At 39.0% G+C, this 18,848-nt stretch overlaps 1 protein-coding gene across 3 annotated transcripts in view; it reads left to right on the forward strand.

Moving 5' to 3' along the window:
• The window catches only part of DPY19L3 (dpy-19 like C-mannosyltransferase 3), an 82,068-nt gene that overhangs the window by 54,782 nt on the left and 8,438 nt on the right, over window positions 1–18,848 (forward strand). For all 3 annotated transcript variants that reach the window (XM_055237108.2, XM_055237109.2, XM_055237110.2), the window contains exons 13-16: window positions 4,807–4,929; window positions 5,310–5,421; window positions 6,172–6,228; window positions 10,114–10,196. In XM_055237108.2, coding sequence (XP_055093083.1) covers window positions 4,807–4,929; window positions 5,310–5,421; window positions 6,172–6,228; window positions 10,114–10,196 — 375 coding nt within the window. The remainder of the gene's footprint in view (window positions 1–4,806; window positions 4,930–5,309; window positions 5,422–6,171; window positions 6,229–10,113; window positions 10,197–18,848) is intronic.

The following is an 18,848-nucleotide window of genomic DNA, read 5'->3' on the forward strand; positions in this document are numbered from 1 at the left end:
GAGGCAGGAGAATGGCATGAACCCGGGAGGCGGAGCTTGCAGTGAGCCGAGATCGCGCCACTGCACTCCAGCCTGGGCGACATAGTGAGACTCCATCTCAAAAAAAAAAAAAAAAAACAAAAAAGAGAAATAAGTAAAAACAACATAAAGCACTTAAAATAGTGTCTGGTGCCTAGACTTTGGCAGGTACAAGCCATTGTGAACTGGTTTCATAATCACTGTTGACTCATAAGCTTCTGTTGTGTTTCCATCATTAGCATCCTGTGTTTTTCTCCCTTCCTCCTCTAGCTGCTTTTTTGTATTCTTCTTGAAATGTAAGAGTTAATTAATTATTGCTCATTTGTTTTCTTGCATCTTGCTTCAGGGCTCATAATGTTGGAGTGGACCATGATTATTAGTATCTACTGAAAGTTTTGAGTAATAACTGCCAATTTTAAAAAACTTAGCATATCTACTAATCTACTGAAAGAAAAAATTTTTTTTTTTTTTTTTTTTTTTTTTTTGAGACGGAGTCTCGCTCTGTCGCCCAGGCTGGAGTGCAGTGGCGCAATCTCGGCTCACTGCAAGCTCCGCCTCCCGGGTTCACGCCATTCTCCTGCCTCAGCCTCTCCGAGTAGCTGGGACTACAGGCGCCCGCCACCACCCCCGGCTAATTTTTTTGTATTTTTAGTAGAGACGGGGTTTCACCGTGGTCTCGATCTCCTGACCTCGTGATCCGCCCGCCTCGGCCTCCCAAAGTGCTGGGATTACAAGCGTGAGCCACCGCGCCCGGCCGAAAGAAAAAAATTAAGAGTATAAAGGCTTTTTAAAAACTTGTAAGAATATCTACCCATCAAGCTGCTGGGGGAGTTTTGCATTGACTATTCATGTTAAACTGAAAGAAAATTAAGTGTAAGAAGTTGAAGCTGCTGTCATTTGTGAAAACTTAATGAAGCTCACAAGGAAGCCCTTTTTCTGTAGTTACCTTGCCAATTAATGTGCTGGTGAACTGTGATTCACAGCCACGAGAGAGCTGTCATTAAAATGAGTCCAGAGCAGTTGAGAGGTTTTATGATTATTAAGAATGAAGCAACATTGAACCATGAAAATATTTCATTGACCATAAACTATTTTACTATCTTTGAGAAGTGTTCTTTTTTATACATAACCCAAGATAAAATTTAGCCCTGTGAAAATAGATGGAAATTATTCTGGACAGTATGATTTAGTATTATTCCAGACATACCAAGTGTCGACAGGACTCTAGACTGCATACAAAGCAGGAAGTTCAGTGGGCCTGCAGTATCTTTGTGAAAATGTCTGCCATTCTCTGTGTGAATCTATGAGCCATCTCTGGAGGCTGATTGGGTATATGATCATAGATAAAAGATTTTAGAGCATCTTCATCTACCAGATAGGGATATTAGGACTTTATTAGAGGAAAAGCACTACATTAAAGTAATTAAAGAATCATAGTACAGTCGTGTCACTTAACAAGGGGGATATGTTCTGAGAAATGCATATTAGGCGATGTTATCATTGTGCGACTATCATAGAGTGTACTTACACAAACATAGATAGTATGGCCTACTACACACCTAGGCTATGTGGTATAACCTACTGCATCTAGGCTGCAAACCTGGACAGCAAGTTACTATCTTAAATACTGTAGGCAGTTGTAACACAATGCTATGTATTTGTGTAACTAAATATATCTAAACATAGAATAGGTACAGTAAAAATATAAAGGCCAGGTATGGTGGGCCTGTAATCCCAGTGCTTTGGGAGGTTGAGAAGGATTGCTTAAGGCTAGGAGTTCTAGACCAGCCTGGGCAACATAGCAACACCCCATCTCTACGAAAAAAAAGAAAAATTAGCCAGGCACGATGGTGCGAACCTATAGTGCTAACAAGTCGGGAGGCTAAGGCAGGAGGATCACTTGAGCCCAGGCGTTTGAGGTTTCAGTGAACTATAACTGCACCGTTGCACTCTACCCTGGGTAATAGAGTGAGACCCTATCTCTATTTTTAAAAAATACTGTATAAAAGATTAAAAATTGTATACCTATATAGGGCAGTTATCATAAATGGAGCTTGCAGGACTGGAAGTTTTTCTGTGTGAGCCTGTGAGTGAATGTGAAGACCTAGGATGTTACCATACACTATTGTAGACTTTATAAACACTGTGCACTTAGGCTACAGTAAATCTATTTAAAAAACAAAGTGATTGTGCTATGACATTATAATGGCTGTGATGTCACTAGGCAATAGGAATTTTTCAGCTCCATTATAATCTTACGAATCCACTGTGGTATGTGCGATCTGTTGTTGGCCGAAATGTTGTTATGTGGCACATGACTGTGTCTAAATGTGAATTAACTTTTAAATAAGGGCCTTTTGTCAGTGCCAAGTATTTAAAGTATTTCTACCTTTTTAGTACTAGGAAGGATGATACTATGACTTGTTTTGTTTTGTTTTTGAAATGCGTCTCACTCTTGCCTGGGCTGGAGTGCAGTGGTGCAATCTCGGCTCACTGTAACCTCTGCCTTCCGGGTTCAGGCAATTCTCCTGCCTCAGCCTCCTAAGTAGCTGGGATTACAGGCGCGCACGACCACCCCTAGCTAATTTTTGTATTTTTAGTAGAGACAGGGTTTCACCATGTTGGCCAGGCTGGTGTTGAACTCCTGACCTCAAGTGATCCGCCTGCCTCAGCCTGCCAAAGTGTTGGGATGACAGGCATGAGCCACTGCACCCTGCCAGATACTATAACTTTTATGCAGACATCTGCATTAGTGTGAGGGGTACATCTGAAAGGGGCACGGTGTTCTGTGTTCATGGAATTAATCAGTGCCTTCCAGCTTGGCTGGGCTATGGGGGAGGTGCTGCAGACTTCTCTTAGGTATCTAGAGAGAATAAGAGCAGATACTCTCCTTGTCTGTTTTATTTTTATTTACTTTTCACACCTTGCCCTGTTTATGGATATTCTCCTTGTTTGGGGTATCCTTTTTGTACCTATATAGAAACCAGTGTTTGGGTTGTAATATTTACTTTAAAGATTCCAGTGGTGAATTACCAATGCTGAGAACTGCCTTAGAGTATCCTTTTAATTTTCCTATGTATCTATGGTAGGAAAAAAAGGATTTCTGGGAAATAAAAAAGGTCTCTAGTTACATAGAGAAGCATCATATGTGCCCAGTTCTATTGGGTATGTATGAAGGGATCAGTAGACCTTCATGAAAGTTTCATCTTTAATTAGTAGCCTTTACTGTTGTTTTCTTTTCCCCTCGACAACAAATTGTGCAATATATAAAGTCACTGATCAGTCTTAACATCACTGAAGTGGAGACAGCCAGGCAGTGTGTGCTTCCCAGTGTAATGCGATGTGGAATAGAGCCATCCCTTTTTCTGTGGGAATATGTTTCAAGTCCCTCAGTGGATGCCTGAAACCTTGGATGGTTTCAGACCCTCTCTATACTATGTTTTTTCCCATACATATATCCCTGTGATAAAGTTTAATTTATAAATTAATCATGGTAAGAGATTAACAATAATAATAAAATACAACAATTACAGCAACATGCCAGCATCACTTCTCTTGCAATTTGGGGCCTTAATTATGTGAGATAAGGGCTGCTTGAACACAAACAATACAGGGACATTTAAATGTATCTTACTTTATTAGTAGTTTAGTAGCTGAATGTATCTGCTTGTCTGTCTCGAGTGGGTGGGTAGACTATACAGCGTGGAAACACAGGACCAAGGGATGATGATCTGAGTCTTAGGTGGGACAGACAAGGATGGAGAGATTTCATCATGCAACACAGAATAGCATGTAATTCAAAACTATGAATGGTTTATTTCTGGAATTTTCCATTTAATATTTTCAGACAGCAGTCTCCTCAGTAATAAACCACTGAAAGTGAATCCACAGATAAGAGGGGACTGCTGTGCATCATAACCCCGTGAAGTGTTCTTGCCAAAAAAAATGAACTTGTGTCTAATAAACCTCTAGATCTAATTACAAGCTTACAAGAAGCATGAAACGTATAACCACCACTGTGAGCCACACCCGGGAGACGGGAGCAGCTTCAGGACATATGTTCTGTGTTCTTCCACAAACAAATGGCCTGTTTTTTAAAAAAAGGAGATACTTTTATAGATCAAAAGATATTTAAAGATATATATTAGTGAAATGTAACATGCAGTTCTTAGATCCTGATTCAGAGAAACCTGAAAAAAGCAGTTGATGCAAACGGAAAATAGAACGTGAACTGGGTATTAGATGATGTTAAGGAATTATTGTTACTTTTATTGGGTGTAATATAATTTTAATGTAGCCGTATTTGATAAAAGTCATCTTTTGGATATCAGGAGGTATTGGTAGGTTAAAAACGTGATTTTTGAGGGGTCATAAAGGAACTGAATTCCAAGTTAATGGATGTGTTTTTTGCTTTTGCTTATTTGTAAAAATTTGAAAAATACTTAACTGGTAAAACATCTTTTAAAGATCTCTTTCAATTTCAGCGATTCCAAAAAAATTTGGGTTTTTTTTTTTTGCATTCTCTTTTAATTTAAAGAATTGAAGCACTTTAAATTTTTACTTCAAAGCTGCTGTGAAATTTCAGTTTTTCTCATTATTAATGCATTTATATTGTTACACTTTAGCCTCATAAATTCAAAATTGACCAATGCAAATTCATTTCATTTTATGGAAATAATCAATTTCTGAACACATAAAGGCATACATTTCTTGTATCTTCTTCTTTTACAAAGATCTAACTAAAATTATGTTTCCAGCTTCAATTTTGTATGTTGCTGTTTTACTCAGTGATTCTACAAATCAACAATCCATGGGTAAAATGGAAAAAGGCACAGTTGACCTGAAACCAGAAACTGCCTACAACTTAATACATACCATTCTGTTTGGATTCTTGGCATTGAGTACAATGAGGTATTTTTGTCTTACCTGTTTGTTTACTTTTTATTTGACCACTCTTGATGTTACTTAGCAATATAATTTGGAAAGTGACAATCATCTTCATTAATGATCATGGTTCCCATAAAATCATCCTTATATACTATCTTCTCTCAGTATAAAATATTCATCATCAGTTTTTACAATTAATTACAAACATGCCTCTATGTTTTACTCAAAACGTAGTCCTCAAAATGCAGTGGAGTTAAACAACGAACCCTTTGGCAAATGGCATCTGCATAGTTTTAAGTAAGATTTTGCCGTCATAGACTGTAAAGCTGCCTTTATAGGTATCTCAGAATCCAAGTTTATATACAACTAGTACTTCTGACTTGCGCCTGTGTCTGTTCTTGCAGAATGAAGTACCTCTGGACGTCACACATGTGCGTGTTCGCATCATTCGGCCTATGTAGCCCTGAAATATGGGAGTTACTTCTGAAGTCAGTCCATCTTTATAACCCAAAGAGGGTCAGTGTCATCCCTTTTTCCATCTCCTTTTATGACTTGTAGTATTTCTTTCATACCACTTCTTTTTTTGTTTTTCAGTAGCTATGAGATAAAATGTATACTGAAATTGAAGCTGAAAATACATAATTGATATATTAAGATTTTATAGGGAATTATTTTAAAATAATCTTATTTTAAAAAATTACTTCTTTTTTCTCAGACTATAAGTTAGATATGTTCATTATATGGAATTTGGAAATACAAAAAAAAGCACAAAAGGGGAATTACAATTACCAATAATCCCCTTGTCCGGAATTATAACTGTTGTTATTATAAGGTATTTCAGAAAGATAATCATTCATATATGTATGACAATTATTCGGTAGCCTATAAATGCAGTTTTGAATTGCTCTACTCCATAAATTCACTAGGTGGCAATATGGTAGAAGCTGCAGATATCTTACAAATGATTAGAATCCTAATATCGACTCAGTTATTCTGCATATTGGAGACGTGTGCTCCATTAAATTATATTTCTGGTATTTTTTTTTAAGGCATATATTTACAAAGCAAAACTGTAAGGCAAAAATGTTTAAAAAAGCTGGGCACAGTGGCTCACTCCTGTAATCCTAGCTGCTCAGGAGGCTGAGACAGGAAGATCACTTGAGCCTAAGAATTCCAGGCCAGCCTAGGCAACATAGCAAGACCCTGTCTCTCAAAAAAGAAAAAGTTCAAAATACTTGTAATCTAAATAATGTCTTTCTTGTATAGATATGTCTAATGCGATATTCAGTACCGATATTAATACTGCTGTATCTGTGCTATAAGGTAAGACCGATTTTCTTCATTCTTGTCATTCATGTATTTAGCAGAATAATTGCTTTGATTCAATATATTTTGTGTATTATTTGGCAAATAGAGTGGTTTGTGAAGGTTATAAATACCTCCTTAGCTTCTTACTGAAGGTGACATTGATAGGAAAATGGATCTTTTTCCCAAATAGTTTTAACAAGTAAAAACATGATAGCGAAAACTACTATAGCATTTAATAATTCTAATTAATTTTGGTTTAGACTCTTAATATTCAACTGATGCAAATTCTGAAAATAAGGTGTTTTCAGACCTGTTTTGAAACGAAAGTAGGAAAATTATTTTCCCATTACCTGATTTATATAGACTAAGAGATTTTTAAATGTATCTTACTTTAAGCTCCATATTTTATTAGATGCTTATCTTCATAGGAGAATTAGACACATAAATAAGTAGAGCCTAAGGCTTGGCTTTTTAAAATCTGTTCTTCAGTATCAGTAGGAAGTATTTGAATTTTTCATATTCTCATTTGACTAGTTTCTGAAGCAGCATGAACTGTCCTTTAATTCAGAGAATTTCTTATCAGAGACAATGATCATTGGTCAGGTTGACTGTGGCTTTTTGTCACATCTTTGACATTGGCAGTCTTGAATCATCACTAGGGCAGATAGCACAGACTGTTTTATCCAACTGAGCTTCTGCCCTCTCTTTTTAAAAAACCTAACGCATTAAGTTTAGATTTTTTTTCCTTTAAATTTTACTTTAAGTTAAAACGATGGATTTCAAACTCTACCATGTAGAACCCCTTGATTTGGGAGGGTGGCTAAAAGCAGGGGTGATGGGGCCTCCCACAGAGAGGATCAGCTAGAGCAGCTCAGCTTTGGGGTTTATTTGCTTATATTTTCATGTAGGATTTTGTGAACCGAAGGTTTCAGGCTAAAGAAAATATTGCTAAATACTATATTGTAAATATTTCAAAAAAATGTGTTGTCATGAGCCTATCAAAACATTTACCATTAGCAAAACTCTGTGCTAACTCCTAGATATTAAAAAACACACAAATAGATTTATGCCTCCCCACCTCCGGGAATTTTATTGCTCTAATGTGAATAACTGAAACTTACTAAAAACATCTAGACACTAACAATTAAGGATTAAACAGTATATGTTACTGAGGAGTCCAGTCAGTTTACCTTTACACAGTGATTCTGAGGATTAAAGCACCCTCCTCACAGAAAAGATAAAGCTCATGAATGTTTTTCTCACCACTGAAGATGTACCAAACAGTAACCATCTTTCACACTGTTTTTTAAGCTATTTGAGGACTGAGGTGTTTTGTTCGTAATAAAATTGAGGAAGGACATTGTATAAGAAGTAAACTGTCCTAGGGAGCATTGATTCTTGAAGCGTGGTCCTCAGATAAGCAGCATCAGCGTCTCTTGGGATCCTGTAAACATGCATGTGTTTGGGTCCCACTCCAGACCTACCGAATCAGAAGGCTGGGAGTCCAGTACAGGAATATGCATTTAACCAGCCCCCAGTTTTAAGTAAGAACCCCCTGTTGTAGCGGTCACAGGGTTTCTCAGCAGTGGCACATTGACACTTGGGCCAGAGAATTCTTTGCCGCTGGGGGCGGGGGCGGTCCTGTGTGTAGTCTGCTCTGCGACATCTTCACCCTCTGCCCACTCATTGAAGCACCTTCTCCCCTGGCCGCAACCAAAAATGTCACCAGACATTGCCAGACGCCCTGGGGCTGGGGCTAGGGACACAATGTCTCCCCTTACTCATCTTGAAAACCACTGCTATAGAAGAACCGGGACGGCTAAAGAAGCCGTCATCTCCAGGAAATCCTTGCAGATTTTCCCTGAATAAGGGAGTTAGTATCCTGAGGAATCCTCCAAAAGACTGTTGGCCTAGTCTCTCTTGATGCAGGACTTTAGGAGAAATCCTAATGCATTCAGCTTTCAATGTATAAAATAGTTTAGATATTTCATCTCCACAAAACTTATATAAAATCACAGAGAAAATTAAGATGTTATGGGTATGAGGGGTTACCCTGAAACCGAATCTGTTTTCCAACTATTCCAACTCCTATAGACTTACCTGTAAGTAATGTGAATTCATATATTTCAAAGCCTGATTTCAGTTTTACATTGCAATTGTAGTTAGGGTTTCAAAATTTCTTGTTCATACTACCAATTTTGGTGTATCTCTCTTTAGTATAAGCCTATTAAAAGGGAAAAAAGCATGTACTAGCCTGCACTCTGAAGTCAAGACTTTAGTCAAATTAGTACGTTGGTCTTGATTAACTTAATTGGATTGCTGAAATCTCTACTGCTGATTGGTAAAAATGGCAGTTAATTAATTCAGCACTTTCATATTGTTAAAGGAGTTTGCCACAAAATTCTCACTAGCTTTTAACATTTTCAGAATTAATAACAGTAACTTTCAAACTAGAAAAATATCTAATATTCATTGAGTTCACAGATTTCAAATATGTTTATACTATAAGAATTAGACCATTTCATTAAAAAGTTGGTATTCTATTGGTTATCAAATTAATAAGGAAAAATAGATCATTGAAATATTACAAAGGCGTCATTTAATCAGTAATTTTTACTACATCTCTTCCAAAAACTAGAACCAGAAGTCCTGACACCTGATTTCCCATCACTAGCAATTTTCCTGATTCACCCACCCAGGAGACAAGATTTGAATGAGCAGTAAAAATGGCCAAAGATGAGATGACCAAAAAAACAGTGATAGGTCTCAAACACAGCCAGAGATCAATCAGGTGCTGCTTTGATTCTACTAGTGGTTCTTAAATAAAAGTATTATATTTTCTACATCAGTGGAGCATACATACATTGTCATTGGTCTTCTATGCTAATATGTGAAGCAAATTCTACCTTTGACCTTAGGATGTATATAGATATGATCAAGTCTTTTTAGTCAACTGTCATTTGATAAAAACAATTAATTTAAGATTTAGTTAATTGTTGAATTAAATGGACTTAAGATATTAGATAAGTAGGTAATTCAGAGAGTAATTTTTACATTTTGTTTAGAAAACCTTAAGTACTCAAGTTGACCAGGAGGTACCAAGTGCTATAAATACAGCCAGATGTACCAGATATTCCTGGAGAGCCCTACATTTAAATATTCTTCTCTCTTATTGTACCAGCAATTATATTAATATATGTCAAACCATTTGACCAGATTTCTAGTACAAAAATACAATCATGCTATTATGAAATGAAAAGGGGGCTGGATTTGGAGCCAGGGTCCAGGTTGTAGCTCTGCCACTTGTGACTTGGTCAAGTCAGATACCTCTCTGAGCCACAGTTTCCACACTTCTAAATGAAAAATAAATCCCAATGGGTGATGCTGTCTGTTGCGTCATCCATGTCGTGGGTTATTGTGAGGATAAAACAATGCCGTATTCTAAAGCATTTTTGCAGCAGTAAAACGGCTCTGTCTTCTACAGGATACATTCTACTTTTAGGGGTAAATTGCATGGTATTAGTTAATTACATATTCCTAATGGACTGTGAGCTTTCTCATGGTTGGCATTCTTGTCATGTCAAAATAATGTTTTGCTGGGTATTAACATCACATACAATAGCATTTTTATTGGAGCAAGATAAAAAGCTCATTTTTTAAAGTTGGCGATACCTCGCATCCTAATTAGCTTCAGCTGAAGATAATTTCAGAAACTTCCCAGACGCTAGTTCCCTTGTATTAGGAGGGTTGCTGCAGAGGTGAAATAGTTGTATATTCCAGTTGCCATGTTTATTTAGTTCACACATTATATGCAGTTTATCTTTTTTTCATTTAATCTTAGTGATAGTTGTGGGTATAGGGGTGGATTTTGTTTTTGTTTTGTTTTGTTTTTAATTTCAGTTCTGGCCAGGAATGATGGATGAACTCTCCGAGTTGAGAGAATTCTATGATCCAGATACAGTGGAGCTGATGAACTGGATTAAGTAAGAGGATTTTTTTTAACTTTTAAAATTTTAAGTGCCTTTTAAGAGTCACTATAGACCACATTTCGTTTTGGGGGTTTTTTGTTTGTTTCTGAATCTAGTTACGAAGAAACATTCGTCCTTACTACATTTTTCTTTAAAACTCTGTATTTGAAAATAACGTCTTTCTATTTAAGAAATATTCTCTCCAGCTATATCTCATGAAGAAAGGAAAATACCCATTTGGAGAGGAAAACAGATTCAATAAATAAATTTCAAACCACTGACAGAAATAGCAATAGAAGTTTATTTATAATATCTGTTGAAACTTAAAATTTTATGTCTCTGCCAATTTTATCTTCATTATTTTCATTTTTATACCATTCTGATTTTCTACTAATGGTGACACTTGAAAGTATTATTTCTGGCCAGGCGCAATGGCTCACGCCTGTAATCCCAGCACTTTGGGAGGCTGAGGTGGGCTGATCACCTGAGGTCAGGAGTTCAAGACTAGCCTGGCCAACATAATGAAACCCCGTCTGTCTCTACTAAAAATACAAAAGTTAGCCAGGCATGGTGGCAGGTGCCTCCTAGCTACTCAGGAGGCTGAGGCAGGAAAATCACTTGAACTCGGGAGGTAGAGGTTGCAGTGAGCCAAGGTCGCGCTACTACACTTCATCCTGGGTGACAGAGCAAGACTCACTCTCAAAAAAAAAAGGAAAGAAAATATTCTTTCCTCGTTTTTTAAATTATACTGTAAACTCCAGTTAAGTAGAGGCTCATGACAGCTCAGTGCAGATTTCATGTTAACTTGTCATATTGCCAAAGCCTAGAACCAGAGAAAATTTTAGATACAAAACCTGGAACTTTCCATCTTGACTATCATAATGCTTTAGTGTCCTATTGGCTCTTATTTCTGCCGGCACTTTGTTGTTTGGCCTCAGCATTCAGCATCAGAATGAAATTTGTGTGTTTCAAAGCTTTATTAACAAAATCTGCCTCCCACCAGCAAAAATAAACTTTTCTACCCAGAGCACCATTCCTATGCCCTGGAACACTGTATTTCCCTACTTTTAACCAGAAAGCAGCAGTGTAATTATTCACATGTAAATAGAGGCTGTGCATCACATGTGGTGCCTTCGGAAAGCATTGGCTGGATTGTCTGTGTCCCATGGCTAATGCTTACTCACCAGTACAGGTCAGCCCTGCGTGTCTGCAGAGATGGTCAGTGCTTGATAGCTGAGGCCTCCCTAGAGCAACGCATGGATCTCATAGAGATTTTTATCTAAAACATACACATGGCTTTGGTCCTAATGTCGGGCTGGGTTTGACTAGATGCAGTGAGTATAGTTTTTCACATCTTTCTAGTGCTGAGAGCACTAAGCCGTGCTTTATTTATTTAATTTTAAATCATGCCAGACGATTACAGAGTAAATAATTCCTTCAGTATTTATTATGTACAAGGAAAGAGAGTTATTCGTGTAAAGGAAAGCTAATTACTTTTGCATTAACTATAGTCAGCTGGAAATTTATGACGTACATCTGAAGTTGAGGCTGATATTTTCTATTTTCAGAACGGTGCTGTTGAAATTAATGCTGAGGACCCCTGCTTTCTGGTAGCATGCTGAAGGTGGTGGGTCTTGCGGATCTCAGATTAGCACCATAAACACCCCAGTCTTTCAGGAATTAATCATAAAGTCATTAAAAATGTATTCTAGCAGAGCCCCAGGTTATCTTTGGCAGTCTCAGACTGGATATATTTATTTGCAGTGCCTTTATTTTTATGCTTTTCCCCACAGAAAATTAAAATAACATTTCTGGCTCTGAAAAACTATGGATGAGAGATGATTCCAGGTGTAAAATACAAGTGTCCTATTTCCCTCGTTTGGGAGGTGATGTTCACTCCTCAGACCCTCCTTTTGCTAACAGCTCCTCTCCCTGTACTGCTTTTGTAGTAGACATACTCTTTTGGCTTTTTTTTTTTTTTTTTTAATTCTCAGCAACTGAAGGATTTGCCTTGTTCCAAAAAATTTTTTCTATTGTGATCTAGTCTCAGCTTTTTCCCCTAAAGTTCTTCAAATCTACACTTGATCTTAGCCAAAAGGCCGAGAAGCGATGAAGTTCTTCAAATCTAAATAATGTTTTTGTAAAACTAGTTGCTTGGCATGTTTGCAAAATAAGCGTAAGTGGTGATGAATGTATGCCAAAATAAAGTCTGTGTAGACATCAGATATGTTTGTTTAAATCAACACTCAAATCCACACTGGCCTGTAGGTGTGGATTCCAAACGCAAGTGACTGCCTTAATATTCTTTTAATCTGCCCTGATTTCTTCTGTTTTTGAAACATAAAATATGACCTTCAAGTTTCACCTCACTGCTTTGATTAGCCACACGGTATCCATGTTATTAGCAAGTATGAGTTGTGCTGGAGAAAAGGCTGCGGCCTAAGGACTCTTTCAGACGCATGGGCTGTGTCTGAAAGAGTCCCAAGACGCCTCGCAGAGTACCAGCACTGTCCTTGAGGGCTGCCTCTGTCCTCCCCAGCCTGTCTTCCTGTCTGCCCTGTTCCCAGACAGTCAAAGCAGACACACTCAAATGTCTGTCTTCTGCCCATGCAGTCATCACGGCATCTATTGGACAGGGGCACAGCCTCCATTAGGGGAGGGATGGCTGTCCTTGGGATGAATCACAACTAGAGAAATAGTGGCCTGTGGAAACCCTGGGGACACCTCAAGTGACCCTCCATTTTGGCACAGGGCACCCCTTACATGAAGTGTTAAAAAGAAGCTTATCCGTCCTCTTCATCACTCACACACCTGGAAGTGTCCCGCCCCGTGTCCTTGCTGCTGGAGTAAGCCACACTCCACACGAAGCATCACGTTGTGCTCCTGGACACAGGGCTTCCGCTTGGAGATTCAGGCTTTCCAAGTATTGTCAGAGGGCTTCTCTGCTTTGAGGGTAAATTGAAAGATGTGGTTGCCTCAGTGGGAGTTGGTTCTTTTCTTTTTTATGGGCTGAAGAGATATCCTCAAGGGAAAATAAAGGGCATTACTTGAGGGTGACACTTAACATGAGAAGGGTCATACCCAAGGGATTGGATTCCTGTGAAGACTCTTAAAGCCTTAACTAATTTATAAAGTTATTTCACATCTGAAGTTGTGCACTTATTAATATAGTTCAGCAGATGTTCATCGAGCCCCAGCTGTGTATGGGCACCGTGTGAAGTTTGTGGATGCAGGTGGTGCGCCACTGCAGCTGCCTTTCACTGGAGTAACCGCTGGGCCTCGCCTCAGCACAGTTGCCCTCATTCTTTTCTCCCGAATTCTCACCCTCAACTCCATTTTAAGTACTTCAGTGGCTTAGCAAGTTCAGTGGGAAAGTTTTTTTTAGAATTCTAATTTTTAGTAATAGAAAATGTTTTATGCTTTCCTATCTTTAGCTCCTAAAAGGAGTAGAGATTGAAGTTTCAGTATGAAACCAACAGTGTTTAGGGATTAAGCTGCTCTTTTTTACAAGGACGGTGTGACATTTGACATGTTGTTAAAGTCAGGGCCCCAGGCTGCGGTAGCCCCAGCTGCCTTCCCTAAGAGCTGGGAGGCATGTCCAGCCTTCCACACCCCAGCCTTTGTGCATTCACCTACCTGCTGCTCTCCACGCTACACCGATGCATTGCATGCCTTGTTTTCAAGCAGATTTAAATGCATATATTCATATTTACCCTTCTTTGCTGATAAGGTTTCCTGGATACAAAGATTAAAAACTTGGATTTTTTTTTTTTTTTTTTGCCTTCTGGTATCTCTTTCAGCAAAAATCAGGCGGTAGTTTTAAAGGTTTTCTGTGTGATTAGAAAGCACGTTTACCTCAGCAAGGCTGAATGCAACCACAATCTGTGGTTTCTACCTTGTTCCTTTGTGTCCTTGAATTTCATTTTTCGTTCCTGAAAATTTTCTTCTGACATTTTGCAAATAAGATAGGCAGATCTATAGATTTGCATATTTTGAGGGATGACATTTTAGCTACTTCGCTTTAGGAGATTTTCACTGGAAATAGTCTCTTTCCAGTAATGAAACCTGTGTGTGCGGTATTTTCTCAATGGGTCTGAAAAAATGGACCAACTTTCTTTCACATTTAACCAAAGCAGAAAGTTAGTGTATATTTTAAATATGATGTTGGCTAAGTTCAGACCTTAAATGCCTATAAGCCTCTTTTCTATTTAATGAATCATTTTGTAGTATTTGCATAATTCTATAAATTTTTGAAGTGTAGATAAAGCAAATGTTCACACATTATATTATAATGCTCAGTTTCCCCATTAGTTCAACAGCAATTAACTTGTTGAAGCTTAGAGCTTCAAAAATAAATGAGATTATTTGTTCAAAATGCCATCAGGTCTTCCTGGAATGACATTTAAATTATATAATGTAAATCCATTTGACCTGTGAGTCCTTGTCATTATTTAGTGACATTTCTTACAGAACAAATTGTGTGCAGGTTGGGCAGCCTGCTATGGAGCTTGGCAGAGAGCTATAAAAACAAATTATCCTTTCATTTTATACATCATTTGTTCAAACATTTGTAAAAATTGCTTTGTTTTTCTATAATAGAGAAATGTCATTCAATGGTTAAAAGCACATTAGCTATTTTAGATACAGACCACAGACTGTATCAGGCAAGAGTGTCTGTGAAGGAAGAGCACCCGGCATTATGTCCATCACTGTGCATGTTTTCAGCTAAGGACAACGGATGCCTTCTCCCTTTGCCTGCTAAATTTACCACAAAATAGAAAGGACAGTGAATATAAGTATCTTTTTAAGTTTAGAAATGTGTGATTGTTTGTTTCTCATTTTGTTCCACTTTGCTTGTAGCTTTTCCTTTGGCATTTGCCTTACGGGTAGAGTGAAGTATTGGAAGTAGCAGTGATATTTCCCAGGTTTACCATGGAGCTGGCGTATGAGACAAGGCCACATGGCATGGAGGGAAGAAGCATCATCCCTACTGTCCTCAGAAGTCAGTCATTTTCAAATAAGTGTTATTTTTGGTTTTATTTTATTTTATTTACTTTTTGAGATGGAATCTCTGTTGCCCAGGCTGTAGTGCAGTGGCGTGATCTCGGCTCACTGCAACCTTCACCTCACGGGTTCAAGCGATTCTCCTGCCTCAGCCTCCCAGGTAGCTGGGACTACAGGCAGGCACCACCACACCTGGCTAATTTGTGTATCTTTGATAGAGATGGGGTTTCACCGTGTTGGCCAGGCTGGTCTCGAACTCCTGACCTCAAGCAATCTACCCACCTCAGCCTCCCAAAGTGTTCAGATTACAGGCGTGAGCCACTGCACCCAGCCCAGAAGTATTATTTTTTAATTCATCTTATAGGCATGAGGATATGTGTATTTTACTGCTTTAAAATAAAGCCAAGTCCTCAGTGAAAGAGTATGTTAACAATCCAGATGATTGTGGCACTAACACATTAAACAGATTACACTTCTTTTAAACTTTCTGACTTTTTGCTAATAAGTCCAGACATTAAGACAGTCACAACTTAATGAGCTTTATTCCATTTTTTCTTTCATTCCCCTGAGCAGCCATGTGTCACTCACTCTGCTGGCGATGGCCCTGCTGTTGCCTTGGGGCTGCACCTGCTGGGGGCCGGGGGTGGGAGCCACTCAAGAGCTCTTAGAACCTGCTGGGGAGAGAGCATCTTCAGTGACTGCTGTTTCATTTCCAGCTTAGCTGAAGGCTTGCAGTAAGCATTAGTAAATATGTGATAGACTAGGCTCACTACAGCACTGGGTTATTTTGAAGTGTTTGTCTGTAATGGGAGCTGTTAAGTAAGCCTTTTTCTTTTTTTTTTAGCTGGAGTTTTGCTCTGTTGCCCAGGCTGGAGTGCAGTGGCACTATCTTGGCTCACTGCAACTTATGCCTCCCGGGTTCAAGTGATTCTCCCTCCTCAGCCTCCTGAGTAGCTGGCATTACAGGCACCCACCACCACGCCCGGCTAAGTTTTGTATTTTTAGTAGAGACAGGTTTCACCATATTGGCCAGGCTGGTCTTAGGCTCCTGACCTCAAGTGATCTCCCCACCTGGCCTCCCAAAGTGCTGGGATTACAGACATGAGCCACCACACCTGGTCTAACTAAGCTTCTTGAAGACAGGTTGTCATACCCTGTTTGCCAGCCCAGCACATAGTAGACCCTCAGCAATATTTTTTGAATAAAGAAAGAACGTTATAACTCCCTAGAGGGCAGTTTAGGACTTTGGGCATTTAAGCCTTTGTGAACTCTGTAATTCATCAAGGGCTATGATTATAGTCCAGGAGGCAGGCTGAAACCTTGGTCATTAGCTGTGGCTGGATAACAAGGCCTGTCATCTCTGCTGTAATTATAAAATGCATGCTACATATAGCTTTGTGCATCATCTTGGTGCTGAAGCTGCACAGAGATTCCTATTATACATTCAAAACGGTGATGGTGAGACAGTCTTGTGATTGGAATGGATGTTGGAAGCTCAGCTGCCGGGTTTGTCTTTTGTGTAGAAGGCCAGCTTGGCACTGTTCAGGCAGTGAGACTACAAACCAGGATCATTCGCCCCTGATAGCTCTCGCCTCCACCTCCTGCTCTGCCAGGCGTGGAAACCAGACTCATCATGTTCTCTCTGCATCCTAAATCTGTCTAGTTCAGAGGACCAAAGACAGCCACTTTTTGGCATGGATGTGTCAAGTTATCGTATCGTTGATTGCTGTGGAATGGCTCATGCCAGTTGAGAGTATTTAAAGGAAAGAAGCCTGGCTTGGAAAAATGGTGGCACTTTAAAAAATTAATATTTGTTCGTACTTGTTTCCTTTAGCAATTACACTCTAGGTGAGGGTAGCACAGTACACAAGGCCCAGAGTGTTTAGTAAGTGTCAGTTGAATTAAACTGAATTTCAGTGAAACCTTTCACTAAGGAATTCTGTGCACCTTCGCGTTTTCATTGAAACCCTCTTAATCCTCTGACCATGTGGGACAGAATGTGAGAGAGTCCCTGTAAATTGTTTGTACGGAGGACAGAGCTAACATCTATTTGTTCTTGTTCCTGGGTCTGTCAGAATGACAAGCTCTCAAGTGCAGCCAAGTTCATGTGAAACTTTTTTCCTGTTGGAATCTGCATTCTAGACTCTGGCATGCGAGAGGGGATGCATATTATGTGTCATTATGTATGCTCATTGTCATTCCAGCCACTTTTTTTCCTCACTTAAGAACGCTTATTGGAATGCAAGTGAATGAGAGTGTCATTGTTAGAAAGAAAATCTTGAATTTTTCAAAAGTAAACTATTTGTAAATGTCACAACTTGAATTGTGGGATGTCTTGCTTGTAGACATCCAAGGCCTCTGTTGGATGGCGTTCACGCTGGAGTCTTAGCGCTGAGTTGGAATAAATAAAACATCCTAGTGGGATGTATGAATGTGATGAGGCTTCTCTTAGAAACCGCAGCACCAGAGCTAGTTGCGTGCCCTGCTCCAAAGCCATGGAGAACAGCCTGCCGTGGCTTTTTCTGCAGAGGATGTTGAATTTTAATGATTTTAAATAAACTCCTCACAACCATCTTCCTCATTTTAGTTCAGTCCAGCAGGCACAGACTCCTCTCAACAAAAGAAGGATAAACGCAGCCCGCAGTGTCCTCAGTGGGCCTCTGTGGGAAATTCTGCACTCAGGAGAATCCCTAGAAGAGAGCCCTTAGGGCCTCCTGAGAAATTAACTCCTTGACCGCTTACAAGTGACTGTCACTCACGTTTCCAAAAAAAAAAAAAAGGAAAGGAATTAAATCAGCTACTATGATTCCTTTTTTCCAGGGAGGAAAAAGGAAAAATGCTTTTCCTATATTCTGGGAGGCTTTTCTTGGTCCTAGTCCCTGCCCCTCACACCCCTGGGAGACAGAGAATCGTAGCATGGTGGGAACTGGAAAGTGAGTTTGTGCCTTAATACTAGAGTGCCCTGTGTTCCTTGAACTGTATATAGTTTCTCATAATCAGGACCAAAGGTATGTGTAAAATAATTGTGTTTTCACATCAGAAGTATTTGTGTATCCCCCATATTGAGTAATAAGATATTGGCTATTTCAGAATCTTGTTTCCATGTTTTTTTGTTGTTGTTGTTAATTCTGTTTTTATTCATGGTGGTATCTGTGATTTTTTTTCCTTATTGCTTTTTTAAGCAAAAACCCTTGGAACTGACTCATGATCACCTGCAGTTTCTGGCTTGATGATTTGTTACATATTGCTCTAGGTAGCCCTTTTGTTAAGTTCAATACGCAAAGCAGTGGCAATCTTTTAGGTTATTTTTGTTAGACTCTGCCCCTCTGGAACAATAGCAGGAGAGGATTGTGGGTCTTGGCCTAGAAGCCTGCACTCAAGAGCTACACTGCCTGCCTTCTAAGACAATTCCTTATAAAAGTAAACCTAGCAAAACAGTAAGAAGTTTCCCCACTGTTATTCTGGTGAACAGTCAAAAACAGATACAAAACATTGTTGTAAAAAATATGGGGCTGGTGCAAAAGTAATTGAGGTTTTTTCCATTGAAAGTAATGGCAAAAACCGCAATTACTTTTGCACTCAATAGTTTGAGTGCAAATCAAAACTGAAGCAAACTCCCGTTTTTTTTTCCCTGGCTCGTAACACTTGGTAACATAGCTGGAT

The sequence above is a fragment of the Symphalangus syndactylus genome, chromosome 13 (assembly GCF_028878055.3).
Source record: "Symphalangus syndactylus isolate Jambi chromosome 13, NHGRI_mSymSyn1-v2.1_pri, whole genome shotgun sequence".
NCBI lineage: Eukaryota > Metazoa > Chordata > Mammalia > Primates > Hylobatidae > Symphalangus > Symphalangus syndactylus.